At 42.4% G+C, this 14,825-nt stretch overlaps 1 protein-coding gene across 2 annotated transcripts in view; it reads left to right on the top strand.

Annotated features, from left to right (window-relative positions):
- Positions 1–14,825, top strand: part of LOC120515892 (CMP-N-acetylneuraminate-beta-galactosamide-alpha-2,3-sialyltransferase 1-like) — a 364,360-nt gene that overhangs the window by 336,214 nt on the left and 13,321 nt on the right. For both annotated transcript variants that reach the window (XM_039737251.1, XM_039737250.1), the window contains one exon: positions 10,884–10,929. In XM_039737251.1, the coding sequence (XP_039593185.1) occupies positions 10,884–10,929 (46 nt within the window). The remainder of the gene's footprint in view (positions 1–10,883; positions 10,930–14,825) is intronic.

The raw sequence follows: 14,825 nt of genomic DNA, 5'->3' as shown, positions 1-14,825 counted from the left end.
AGTAGCTCAAAGTGCTTTACATAATAAAGAATAGAAAAATAAGAGACACAGTAAGAAAATAAAACAAGTCAACATTAATTTACATAGAATAAGAGTAAGGTCCAATGGCCAGGGGGGACAGAAAAAACAAAAAAATCTATTATATAGTGCCTTTCTATCTGTCTATCTATCTGTCTATCTATCTATTATATAGTGCCTTTCTATCTGTCTATCTATCTATTATATAGTGCCTTTCTATCTATCTATCTATCAGTCTATCTATTATATACAGTAGTGCCTTTCTATCTATCTATTTATTTATTTATCTATCTATTATATAGTGTGTTTCCATCTATCATCTATCTATTTATTTATTTATCTATCTATTATATAGTGTTTCCATCTATCTATCTATCGATTATATAGTGCATTTCATCTATCTATCTATTATATAGTGCCTTTCTATCTATCTATCTATCTATCTATCTATCTCTTATATAGTGCCTTTCATATCTATCAGGTTTGACTCCAATTTTTCACTGGTGTTGCCAAAAGGAGCTCTGGCTTACCGTGACCCAAAATTATTTTTTTATATACTTAAAACAGGTTTATTACAGCATTTCCATATTCAGGAGGTTTAGCACATATCAAAATACATTTCAATAACTGTAGATTTAAAAATAAAAGTAAAATCAAATGTGATTTGACTAACATGCAGAATACTGTACATAAAGAGAATGTGTATATAAATATATACGTGTATATACACATTCATCTTCATATACTGTACATACACAGCTGCTGAATTTTACACATAAATTACACAAAGTGAATACACACATCATTTAAAGTCAAATTCACAATTGGGTTCTACATGTTTTTATTTACTGTTGTCTACTTCTGTCACACACGATCACTTAAACAAAGGTGCTTTATCTGTTTCATTAGATGGTGCGATACTCGTAACAAATCATTTCTATATACTACAGAGAAAGCAGTTTGTAAATATTACATATTTTAATGAATTTGTTTAATTTAAAAAATTAATAAAACAGCTGTAGGTGTTTGGGCAGGCAGTGTGGCCTAGTGGCTGTGGCTGTGGCAGTGGCGCTTGAACCATTTATTTCCTACCAGTCATTTGACCTGCTGGTACTCCAGCTCTAAAAGTGGCATGTAAACAGTTTTGTCAGTATGTCCTGATCTTGTTAGTCATCTTGAATAAAGGCGTCAGCTGTAGATATAAAAGGAATAACAGAACTGTAATAGTAACCGGTATTAAAAAAAGAAAAGAAAAGCCTTGATTATGTTGCCCTCTTGTGGTAGCGATTGAAATTTCAACAGTTTTTAGCAAATACAGTAATATGAGAATGCTTACTTATTACTATGGAGTTTGTCTGATGCCTTTTAGGTTACAAACATAGAAACATAAGAAGTTTCACAAATGAGTGGAGGACATCCAAGCCAGTAAGCTTATGAAATTGGGATATGTTTTGACCATGTCCTGCACAGGCAGGTTAAATGACTTGATGAGGGTCACACGATGAGGTGCAAATTGGGATTGATCTGGCATGCCCGGGTTTTGAAGTTCAGTGCCTCAGCCATTCCACCTCACTGCCTAGGCACTAAGCTGTCTGCATATCCATTTACAGAATCCTCTGTTTTAATTAGCAGGTATGGGCAGAGTTAATAGGGTGGTTAGTCTGGCACAACCCTAATGAATACACTAGGTTGCTAAAATAGTATTTTTTACTCCAATGTTTTTTTATGACCATGGCTAATGTAACTATATTAATAAGCAACAAATGATTAAACTCATCCTGCACCTAAGCAGCTCTCTTTTGCATGTTGCCTAACCTTAAAACAACAAAGGTGCATTCTGTATGACTTCAGTTCTGCATTAGTTTACTGTTTTGTATTGAGCTTGAGAGAGGCCATTTCAGCTTACTGTATATAGTGTTTGTCTCTCGACTGTCATTCTTAGGTGCCTTGCTTGCCTCCTGTTTTCTTTTTGACCGCCAGTGGCAGACGAGCCCACATTACCTTCTGTAAAAACATATCATTTGTATTCTTGTGAGTACTTCCCACCTTTGAAGGCGACTCTCAGTGTTCCTCATAATAAGTCTTTCCAAGTTATCCTTGTGTGTGTGTCAAACACCTTTGCCTGCCACTTCCTTTCTCACTTGCATTTGACTGAGCCACCACAGCAAAACTGACCAATCAGATTCTTTGAAGGAGCCAACCTACAAACATCCATCCATTTTCCAACCCGCTGAATCCAAACACATGGTCACGGGGACCTACAAACAGACATTATCATTTTATAGATAAAATTTTTGTACAGCATTTTCATTTTTTATACATCTGATTGCAGCTCCTATTGGAAAACACGTCTAATCAGCTCAAGTAGTGCGGAAATTTGAACAAATCTCATCACATGTCACACACTGCCTGTGACACAATCTTTAATAAACAAAAATTTTTCTTTGTTAAAATGAATAAATTTAAAGTGCTCCAACTTTCAAAACAATGAACCCCATGCGCAAATGCACATGAATGTTACACCATTTTCTAATTTGTGTAAAAGAAATAACAAAGTGCTTATTTTATCCTGCCTACTATAAATTAAAGCTATCTATCTATCTATCTATCTTATCCTGCTTACTATACTAAAATCTATCTATCTATCTATCTATCTATCTTATCCTGCCTACTATACTAAAATCTATCTATCTTATCCTGCCTACTATACTAAAATCTATCTATCTATCTATCTTATCCTGCCTACTATACTAAAATCTATCTATCTATCTTATCCTGCCTACTATACTAAAATCTATCTATCTATCTATCTATCTATCTTATCCTGCCTACTATACTAAAATCTATCTATCTACCTTATCCTGCCTATCTTATCCTGCCTACTATCTATCTAAACTATCTATCTATCTATCTTATCCTGCCTACTATACTAAAATCTATCTATCTATCTTATCCTGCGTACTATACTAAAATATATTTATCTATCTATCTTATCCTGCCTACTATACTAAAATCTATCTATCTATCTTATCCTGCCTACTATACTAAAATCTATCTATCTATCTTATCCTGCCTACTATACTAAAACCTATCTATCTATCTCGGGGTAGGCAAAGTCGGTCCTGGAGGGCCACAGTGGCTGCAGGTTTTCATTCCAACCCAATTGCTTAATTATAAACCAATCCTTGCCAAACTCAGACCTTATTTTATTTTATGGCTTGTTAGACTGCAATGTAAAGTTCTTATATCGTAGATTTTTTTCCTTTCCAAGAATATCATCCAAATGATTTGAAGCCTAAAATGGATAATTTTCAGTCTGTCACATTTTCTATTCAGCAGTGCATGATGAACACACACAGTTGTAAATGGGAACAAGCTAGGTGGAAAAGTGCTGGCTCCTTTGTCATTTACATGTTGTTGCTCATAAGGAGCCATTAAAGCAGTGAATGCAGCTGTTTAAGATTGAAATAAGCAATTAAGGGTGGGGAACCTTAACAAGTGAGACCACCAAAATGAAACCTCAAAATGTAATTTTAGCAATAAGTGCTTCATCAGCAATAGTTGACTTCTCATTAAGAAACTGGGTTGGAAGAAAAACCTGCAGCCACTGCAACCCCCCCCCAACCAGGACCGACATTGCCCACCCCTGATCTATCTAATAGATAGATAGATAGATTCACATACATAGTCTGAGTCAATTCATAGTCACCTTTTAACATAACAGGAGTATCATTTGGATCTGTAGGAAAACTGAAATACCCAGAGAATGGCCGCACAAACACAAAAGCTACAAATACAAAGACAGGACTTGGAAATGGAGCAAGGTCCATAAAAGCAGAAGCAGCAGCAATCACTGAATCACCGGGGGGGTCTTGCTGTGTTTATTGACAGATGTGTCCAGTGTGTGTTCAATAAGTTCTTCTAACAGACCTTATAGAAATAAATAAAGTGCCTCCAGAAAGTCTTCAGACCCCATTACTTCTTCACATTTTGCTATGCTGCAGCCTTATGCCAAAATCATTTAAATTATTTTTTTTTCCTCATCAGACAACTCTCAATACCCCAGAATGACAAAGTGGAAACTAGATTTTTGAAATTTTTGTAAATTTACTAAAAATAACAAACTGAAATACCCCATTGTCACAAGTATTCAGACCATTTTGCTATAAAACTTGAAATTTGGGTCAAGTGCATCTCCTACTGATCATCACTGAGATGTTTCCACTGTTTACTGTTGAATTCTGATCTGTACTTGTAATATTTCTATTGCTCTCTTATATTGTACTAGCCAACCCGCGGTGTAGCATACGCCCTATAATTATGTACTGATGGGCGAACACTTCCTGAAAGACACAGATGTCCAAACGGGGTGGGTTTGAGGATACGACTGTAAGTGAATGAAAAGATGGAACTTTGGAGAGAGCAACATACAATTGTCCGTGACTGAAAACTGGAGGACCTCGTTTATGGTCGGAACTACGACGGTATCTGATCGTCTTCGAACTCCGACTTTCGTTCTTGATTAATGAAAACATTCTTGGCAAATGCTTTCGCTTTCGCTCGAATTGTTGGTGGGCGGGGCTCTGTCGTGCATATCACATGGTCTGTCTTGTGTGCCATGGTCGGCCGCTTAGTGAATTGTTGGTGGGCGGGGCTCTGTGAGTTGCCGGGCGTGGCTCTGTCTTGCCATCGACTTAGTGAATAATATATATAGATTGAGCATTACTTGTGTTCTGTTCTGTGTATTGTATTGTATTGACCCCACTGCATGCCCAAACTACCTGGAGAGGGGTCTCTCTCTGAATTGCCTTTCCTAAGGTTTCTTCCACTATTTTTCCTACAAGGGTTTTTTCTTGTCTTAGAGGGTCAAGGCTGGGGGGCCTGTTAAAGCCCACTGCAGCACTCCTTGTGTGATTTTGGGCTATACAAAAACAAATTGTACTAGCCAACCCGCGGCGTAGCATATGCCGCATAATCAGGCCGCTTTTTAAATGATTTTTAAGCTCAGAGGAAAAAATAAACATTTGAAAAATCCGTAATTTAATAAACCACCAAGAAAAGTAACATTGCAACAATGCACGCTACGAACCAACATACAATTGTCCGTGACTGAAAACCGGAGGAGCGCCGTCGCGCTTTCTCCTTCAAAGCGAAGGGCGGGGTTGAGCGGCTCGTTCAGTACGCACTGCCCACTTATCTGCCCGCCCCAACTCCCTACCTGAGTCGCTTTCGTCTGTGTACAGTCCACACGCACCTGTGAGTCACGTTGACTGTTAATTTTCCAAACACCGCCTCAGTCGGTTTTCACATTGATTTTTCATTGTTCTTTGCGGTTCTGGCTGCTTTTTTATATATAATCCACCAAGTCACCCGACCATGGGGGGCTTTACAAAGGGCAGGGACGTAATCAGTGCGAGCGTATGACCCGCACGTACTGGGAATTTCTCGTTCGTGGGGAACAATTGGAAGCCACGGTCTCCATCATGAATGGGGTTCAACGGCTTACCCACGCCGGGTAGACCCACGTTAATCCATACCCACGCCGGGTAGACACACGTTGATCCATTCAGTGTAGCGCGCGTGCAGTACCGGACATACAAGTGCATCACAGACCTGTTAATGCTCAATCTCACGTGGCTGAAAGCCACTTGTCCCTCTAAAATTTGGGGCCGACCGCTGTTGGGTCGTGTAACTATTTGGCAGGTGGGAGTCTCGTTGTTTTGGAAATAACCAGCCAAATCGCTCCACCAACTAAGAACTGCCATGCACCACCACCCACAGAATCGAGAAAGAGCTATCAATCTGTCAATCCTGTCCGTGTCGGGCGGGTGAGGTTTCCTGTGTTGAGTCAAATGAAGCGAAAGGCTCCACACCTGGTGGTGCCCTTCCGTCAATTCCTTTAAGTTTCAGCTTTGTAACCATACTCCCCCCTGAACCCAAAGACTTTGGTTACCCGGTTGGCTGCCCGGCGGGTCATGGGAATGACGCCGCGGATCGTCTGTTGCGGGGCCTGCATTGGTGAAGCAGGTGAGGCGGTAATGAAACAGAGGCACAGGGCTTATTGGTTTTAAAGACTGCTTCCTTCATTGGGTTTTAACCAATGCGGAACGAACCAACACACAATCGTCCGTGCGGCGGCTCAGGGTGGAACGGGAGGAGAGGAGAAGGACATCCACTCCGCTCCCTCCGTCATGCTAGTCTGCTGGTTTCTCGTTCAGTATACACTGCCTGCTCATGTGCCCACCTCCAACTCGTCACTCGAGTCTTTGTACAGTCCAGATGCACCTGTGACTCACGTAGACTTTTCATTGCTCTGTGCGGTTTTGGCTGCCTTTCTATATATAATCCACCAAGACACCCGACCACGGTGGGAGGGGGGTGTGTACAAAGTGCAGGAGTATCTAAGAAGACGCATGTTTGTTGTGGATGCGAATTGCTGTATGTAGCGTGTAAAACAGTTTGCTATAGTGCACGCGTCGTGCGTCGTAACCGAAAACTCGTTTTTTAAAGACTGCTCACTTCATTGTGTTTTAACCTCAGTTGTAAAGGAACGTTTTAAGGATCCCATGGGATACCCTCGCAAACAGTTTTACGCCGCATATGGCAATTCACCTCCGCGAAAAAAATGCCTCCATTAACAGTCAACGTGGGTCGGAGCTGCATGTGACCTCTAAGGCAGACGAATATAAATGACGCCGGTTTTTCTGTGTCGTCGCGTCCGAGTTGGTGGGCGTGGCTCTGTGAGTTGTCGTCGTATCCAATGGTCTTGGAGTTGGTGGCGTGGCTCCTTCCTGCGTGCGCCATAGGTGTCTCACTTGTCGGCGGCTTAGTGAATCCACGCCCCTTCCGGCGTGCTTTCCATGGTTGTCTTGCCTTAGTGAATTATATATATATATAGATTGTATTGTACACCTTGTTTGGAGTCCACTTGTAGTCCACTCTATAGAAGACCCCAAAACTGAGCTTGAAGGAGTATGAAGGAACTGCCAGCAGCAGTTTAGAGACAGGATTGTGTTACAGGCCACAAAAACATGTACGCTGTATTGAAGGACCTGAAGAGTGCAGTGGCCTCCGTAATCCTTAAATGGAAGGGGATTGGAACGACCACAACTCTTTCTAGAGAAGGCTGTCTGACAGAACTGAACAATCCTATAAAAACAGCCGTGGTAGTCTGGTGGTCACTCCGGCTGAGCTCTCTTTGTGGAGAGAGGAGAAACTTCCAGAAGGATAACCACCACTGCGACACATCATCATTTATCTGGGCATTATGGCAGAGGGGGCAGAAGACACATGAAAGCCCACCTGGAGTTTGCAAAAAGGAAACTAAAGAACTCTCAGGCTGTAAGAAATGAGATAAGAAACCAAGATTAGCATCCGGTCTGGGGGGTACCAGGCACGGCTTATCACCTGCCCAATACCATTCCAGTGGTAAGGCTCGGTGGTGGCAGCATCTCGCTGTGGGGTTTGTTTTTCAGCTGCAGAGACTGGGAGACTAGCTGAACAAAGAAATGTACAGAGATACCCTTAACGAAACTCTGAATCTCAGACTTGGACAAAAGTTCACTTTCCAACTGGAGAGCGACCCAAAGCACAAAGCATAGACAACACAGGAGTGGCTGAGGGACAATGGGACAGATGTTCTTGAGTGGCCCAGCCAGAGCACTGGACTTGAACTGAATCAGTCATCTCTGGAGAGACATGAATCTAGATGGCTGCCCACTCACTGGCAGTCTCCCCACCCACCCTGACAGAGAAGAATGGCAGACAAATCCCCAAATCCTGATGTGTGAAGCTTGTGGCATCAGACCCAAGAAGACTCCAAGCTGGAATCATTGCCAAAGGGGCTTCAGTAAAGTACCTAGCAATGGGTCTGAATACTTGTGCCAATGGGAAATTGAATGAATTTGGAAAGATTGCTACAAACCCATTTTTGATTTGTCATTCTGGGGTATTGAGTGTTGCTTGATAAGGGTGAATGTAAGTGATTTTAGCGCAAGGCTGCAGTACAGCACAATGTGTAAAAAGTAAAAGTGTCTAAATATTTTGTGAAGGCAACAGCAGGATGAATGAACTATGTGACTGGCTTCTCTTACTGGATGGTGCCCTCTTGTGGCTATATTGTGGAAGTATTGAAAATGGCAACTGTAAGTGCCTTTTGTTGTGTACAGCTAAATTACTTTGAACATCCATCCATGATCATTTCATGATGGACTTGATACAGGTCTGTTCCAGTACTTATTTCTGCACACCCACCTATATTTATTAACTTAACTAGCTGTTCCCCGCCGGTCTGGCTCTGTAATAGTGAAACAGGACAAACTTTAAAAATCAACAAACAAAAAGGTATCTCTAGCTAAGCAGAGACAAGGTACACTCCAAAATACGGAGAGAGGTAGAGCAATTCGAACAGAGGGTGGCGTGTGAGTGAGGAGGGCCCTACCCGGCTCCCCACTCCTGACGTCACGCTTGCCTCTCCACTTGGCCCACAGCCTCTGTCTGAGATTAGCGCAAATAAATCGCTCCTGCAAGTGGACTATGATTCTTAGCATGATGAGAGGAGTCGCAAACTCAACCAGAATGTTCAAGCAAATTGTAGAAAAAAACCTGATCTAAATCCTTTAAGTAGTTTTCTTGTTCGCTAGCTAAGTGGATGTAAGATGCACTCCAAGGCAGGAGCATGAGTGAAGAGGGCCCTGCCCGGCTCCCCACTCCTGACGTCAAAAAACCTGATCTAAATCCGTTAAGTAGAACTCTCATGAAAAGCGGACAGACAGACAGACGTTAGATTTTTTTATATATAGAGAGAGATATGTTTGTGTTGGGATTTCGGAAAAGACCTGCAAGAATGCATAAAGTCAGTCACACTATTCATCCTATTTTGATGACTTTTTTTTCAGCATTTTCGCTTCTTACCCCAAACCTGCTGAGGGAAACTAACACAGATCTTCTTCTTCTTTCGGCTGCTCCCAGTATGGGTCTCCAGAGTGGTTCATCTTCTTCCATATCTTCCTGTCCTCGTCGTCTTGCTTTGTCACACCCATCACCTGCATGTCCTCTCTCATCACATCCATAAACCTTCTCTCGGGCCTTCCTCTTTTCCTCTTCCCTGGCAGCTCTATCCTTAACATCCTTCTCCCAATATACCCAGCATCTCTCCTCTGCACATGTCCAAACTAACGCAATCTCGCCTCTCTGACTTTGTCTCCCAACCGTCCAACTTGAGCTGACCCTCTAATGTCCTCATTTCTAATCCTGTCCATCCTCATCACACCCAATGACAATCTTAACATCTTTAACTCTGCCACCTCCAGCTCTGTTTCCTGCTTTCTGGTCAGTGCCACCGTCTCCAACCCATATGACATAGCTGGTCTCACTACTATCCTGTAGACCTTCCCTTTCACTCTTGCTGATATCCGTCTGTCACAAATCACTCCTGACACTCTTCTCCACTCTGCCTGCACTCTCTTCTTCACCTCTCTTCCACAATCTCCATTACTCTGTACTGTTGATCCCAAGTATTTAAACTCATCCACTTTTGCCAGCTCTACTCCCTGCATCCTCACTATTCCACTGACCTCCCTCTCATTCACACACATGTATTCTGTCTTGGTGGTCTTACTGACCTTCACTCCTCTACTCTGTACAGCATATCTTCACCTCTCCAAGGTCTCCTCAACCTGCTCCCTACTATCGCTACAGATCACAATATCATCAGCAAACATCACAGTCCACGGGGACTCCTGTCTAATCTCGCCTGTCAACCTGTCCATCACCATTGCAAATAAAAAAGGACTCAGAGCCGATCCCTGATGTAATCCCACCTCTACCTTGAATGCATCCATCACTCCTACTGCAGACCTCACCACTGTCACACTTCCCTCGTACATATCCTGTAGAACTCTTACGTACTTCTCTGCCACTCCCGATTTCCTCATACAATACCACAGCTCCTCTCGAGGTACTCTGTCATATGCTTTCTCCAGGTCCACAAAGATGCAATGCAACTCTTTCTGGCCTTCTCTAAACTAGGGAAACAGATACACTGCAAGCGTGAACTGTAGATAAAGTGGATTTGGAAATCAAAGACAATATCTGACACTGCTTAATCCACTTAATTACCACATGGGGTGCCTATTCCACCAACTTGTTTCCCATCATGCCATGAGGCATTGTGAGGACATCAAGACTAGTGTCTACAAGAAATGTATATATAAATAAAATGTATTATTATTATTATTGTTGTTCTGATATTTAATTCTATTAATTTTTTTCTTGGGGTGGCACATTGGATAGCACTGCTGCCTCATAGCTCAGGTCAGATTTTTGGACACTTTAATCGGTCCAGCATAGTTGGCAGATGCTTGTCTAGCCTTCAGGGGGCACTTGAAAGATCATTGCACCATTATAGTCCCCTAAAACCTAGTTCAGCTTCTCCTCCTCCATGGACTTCAATGCATTTTGCTGACTTTTTGGTGACATTTCAGAACCTTTGCGTGATTTAGTCAAACTTGAGGTGAAGCAAATTTAACGGGTTTCGCTCATCACTAGTGGACACCTTCATTCATACTGCCACCAGGCAACCTGTCCAGTAAGATTTATTAGGATATGGAAGAATCACCAAAATATCCAAAGGTAAAGCTACACACACACAAGAAGAACATGTAAGCACATAGTCACCATGGTGGTATTTGAACCCACCGCCAGCAGCTTCCTGTTTGAGTAGAAGTAGTTCTATCAAACCGCTTGCTAAGCTTTTTATTTCCAGATCTCCATTCATTCGCCTCCTAAAGTTCTAAGAGTTATAAATATGTATCAGGGAGAAGGAGTGCATTTCTAACAGAAACTTTTCTTTTTAATTTTAACAGGACATATTTCCGGGTTTTATCCAGAATAAAAGCTGACAAAGATAAGGTAAGTTTAGTCTTCTTCTTGTATCTTTAATCAAAATACTAGTCAAAATAAATGTAATAAAGTTACATCTATATCCATATCTATATCTATAACTCTACAGGGTTGTCCAGATCTAATTATGCACATCCAGATCGTCTGGATGACTTTGATTTACTGCGGGGACGATTCCAGTTTGGCGCAAAGATGATTCTTCATGTCGTCAGTTCACACACTTCTCGATGGTCCGGGATTTTTCGGGTGATTTTTCTATGTAATAAACTTAATAAGTTATAGCGTAATGAAAATTGCATAATTAGATCTGGACCACCCTATATATTTCTATATCTATATACAGTATATAAAATTCTTTTCGTGTTTGAAACGGAAATTGAGTATGACCACGCGAAACGGAAATTAAGTATGACCTTATAACATATTATAATACATGAACTAATCACTTCGTTTGTGGACGCCATTTTTATATCGTCTTTGCGAATTGTTATTATTTGTGTGAGAGTTATTGTACTGATATTGAAAAGAAGTAAACACAAACACGCCGATCTAGCCCATAGAAGTGCACCCCGCGCCGCCCTCGCCCAGCCTTCCTCTCTGGACTCCACTGCCAGGCGCGTTCTGACAGAGAAGTTTTATTTATTCGTCCAGGTGACGGTCGCGGAAGCTGCCACGTTGTAACTTTTTAATTAGCAGTACTTGATAGTAGAAGAGATGAAGAAAACAGCTTTGCGTCTTTCTACTTTTTAACTGCGCCGAGCTGTAAATAATGTGAAGACGACACCGCCTTCAGCGGCGAGGGGTCGTGACAACAAAGTGGACGCTGGGAGGCGCAGAATGTCGGGCTGCTCTACCAGGGTCAACAGCTTTACAGTTTCGGGCAGCATCCTCTCTTCTCGCATTGTTTGTGACACTTTAAGTGCCCAGTTGGCTCCTTGGACAGTGGAAATCTTTGCGAATGAGTGTAATCGGCGCCATCGAAGCATGACTCTCTTGGTAAATTGTGGTGCACGGCTACTTACTGCCCCTTAAGGTGAGTTCGGGTCACTAAAACCCCACAACATTCAAGGTTGCTTTTGTGATGAATTCTTTTAAGAAGATGGAGGGTTTACATCTAAAATGATTTACCGACCTCTTCAAGTAAAGTATCGGACTTCAATCAATCAATCAATCAACATTTATTTATATAGCACATATTCATACAAAAAAATGTAGCTCAAAGTGCTTTACAAAATGAATAGAAAAATATAAGACACAATAAAAAATAAACATAAGTCAACATTAATTAACATAGAATAAGAGTAAGGTCCGATGGCCAGGGTGGACAGAAAAAACAAAAAAACTCCAAAGGCTGGAGAAAAAAATAAAATCTGTAGGGGTTCCAGACCAAGAGACCGCCCAGTCCCCTCTGGGCAATCTACCTAACATAAGTCAAACAGTCCTCTTTGTATTTAGGGTTTTCATGGAAGGACCTGATGATGATGGTCACGTAGACTTCTGGCTTTCAGTCCATCAATGTTGGTGCATCAGGATGCTTTGAGTAGGTGGTGGTGGCACAGGCCGTCACCACAAAGAAACCGGAAAAAGAAACAGAAGAGAGACTTGGGAATTATTTGGACCTTCTGCCCGTTAAGCACAGAAGAGCAGCGTCCACATTTCTCAGAATAATTTTTCTCTTATATCACAGGCACGTAGCGCAAGGTTGTCAAGCAAACCCAAAACCACTGCAGTAGTACTCAATGTATCTTTACTTCTTAAATGTTAATGTTTTAATGTTTAATAATTTATACACTTCTTATATATCATTCAAATTCTCTTATGGAAATGTTTTACTGTTTAATAATTTATACGCTTCTTATATGTTCTTCAAATTCTTTTATCAAAATTTTTTACTACTTAACTTATTTTATAAATACTACATTTAATTTTTTTCCCTTGCACTCAGTGAGCGAAGCCACTGGGTAATCAGCTAGTATATAAAACAAATCCAATGTCTGTCTATCTGTATGTCTGCTTTTCACGAGAGAACTGCTTAACGGATTTAGATCGGATTTTTTTCTATAATTTGTTTGAACATTCTGGTTGATTTTGTGACTTCTCTCATCGCGCTAAGTGTCAGAGTTCGGTTGTGGCACCGATTTATTTGCGAGAATCTGTGAGTGCGGCTGCAGGCCAAGGGGAGGGGGATGGGGCCCTCGTCACTCACGCACCCGCCTCTGTTCGAGTCACTCTACCTCTCACCACCTGTTGGAGCGCACCTTGCCTTCGCTTAGCTACCGATACCTGTTTGTTCAGCAGACATTATCATCTAGAGATTGTTAAGGAGTAACGTTTCACGTTTTGGAGAGAGATCAGAGCTACGTGTGTTTTAGAGGGTAGCTGCTGATTGCCAGAGATGTCACGGCCACATGCTGTTCTCCCCACGCGGGTGACATTCTCCCATCAGAGCTGAACACGATCAGACACAGTGCTAACATCCATTGATTTTTAAAGTTTGTCCTGTTTCACTACTACATGGGAGCAGCCGTGGGGGACAGCTAGTTAAATTTTAGTTTAAATTGAGAGCCTCACAGTTTGTTTGTGGGAGCCAAGGCAGCAGCAAGTTTCTATTCCAAAGAACTTCTTATTGTTGGTCAGAGCATGCAAGTAATAACAGTACTGTGCACGTGATGATAACGACCCTGTAAACCTATGATGGTCTGTTAAGTAGTCTGGGACCTGCAGTGGATTCAAAAAGTATTCAGGCCCCTTCACATGCTGCACACTTTATTGTGTTGTAGATTTAATTATAACAGGATACATTTTCCATTTTTGCCCATCAATCTAAAAATAACCTATAATTACAAAGTGAAAATGTATTTTCAGAAAGGTCTGCAAAATTACTAAAAATCAAAAACTAAAATCTCTCATTATTCTGACCCTTAAATCGGTACTTTGTAAAAGCCCAATTGGCAGTAATTCTTGGGTAAGTCTATACGAGCCTTGCGCGCCTGGATTTGGGCAGTTTGTCCCATTCCCCCTGGCAAATCCTCTCAAGCTCTGGATGGGAAGTATCTGTAAACTGCCATCTTCAGGTCTTCCCACAGATGTTCTATGGGGCTTAAGTCTGGGCTGTAAAAGGCGCTATATAGCGCCCGACCCGGCACAGACCACGCAGAGGCAACGTGTACAAAACACTCAGGCTTTATTATTTTTCTTCAGCTGTGTGACACGTCTTCCCCGTGCCACACAGCCCAAACACAGTCCCAAAAGCACAAAGCCACAAAACTCACTTCTCCACCTTCTCTTCCACCACTCCTCCGCAAGCTTAGTCCTCCTCCTCCCAACCCTGGCTCCCCGAGTGGTGGTGGCTGGGGCCTTTTATAGCCCACCCGGAAGCATTCCAGGTGATTAACCACCTGGTCCTAATTGAACTTCCGGGTGGGGCTGAAAGCTCGTCCAGCCGGGCTGTGGGAAGCAGGCAGCTCCCCCTAGCGGCCATGCCGGGCCCCAACCAAGCTGTGGAGGACTCCATCTCCCATGGAGCCCTGCGGGCGGTTAGGGAATCACCGTCGGCCAGGGAGGCTGCCACCAAGCGTCCCGGGGGAGGTATTGGACTGCCCATGGCGACTCCCCCGGAACAGAAGAAGCAGGGGCGTCCCTGCCGGGCATGGGACCCGGCTGTCTGTCACAGGGCGAAGCCACTCCGGCGTTATCTTGGCTGTATGTTTCAAGTCATTGTCATGCTGAAAGGTGGACCATCATGCCAACTTAAAGTCACATGCACTCCGGAGCAGGTTTATTTTCAAGGACCTCTCTGTATTTGGCTGTATTCCTCATTCCCTCAATTCAGACCAGTCTCTCTGTATCTGCCAGTGAGGTGCACTCCCATAGGATGATGCTGCTACTGCCAGCAGCCAGTGCTT

The sequence above is a fragment of the Polypterus senegalus genome, chromosome 15, assembly GCF_016835505.1.
Source record: "Polypterus senegalus isolate Bchr_013 chromosome 15, ASM1683550v1, whole genome shotgun sequence".
Taxonomy (NCBI): Eukaryota; Metazoa; Chordata; class Cladistia; order Polypteriformes; family Polypteridae; genus Polypterus; species Polypterus senegalus.
Note: the sequence above shows the minus strand (reverse complement) of the source record. Positions and strands in the feature narration are given on the sequence as shown.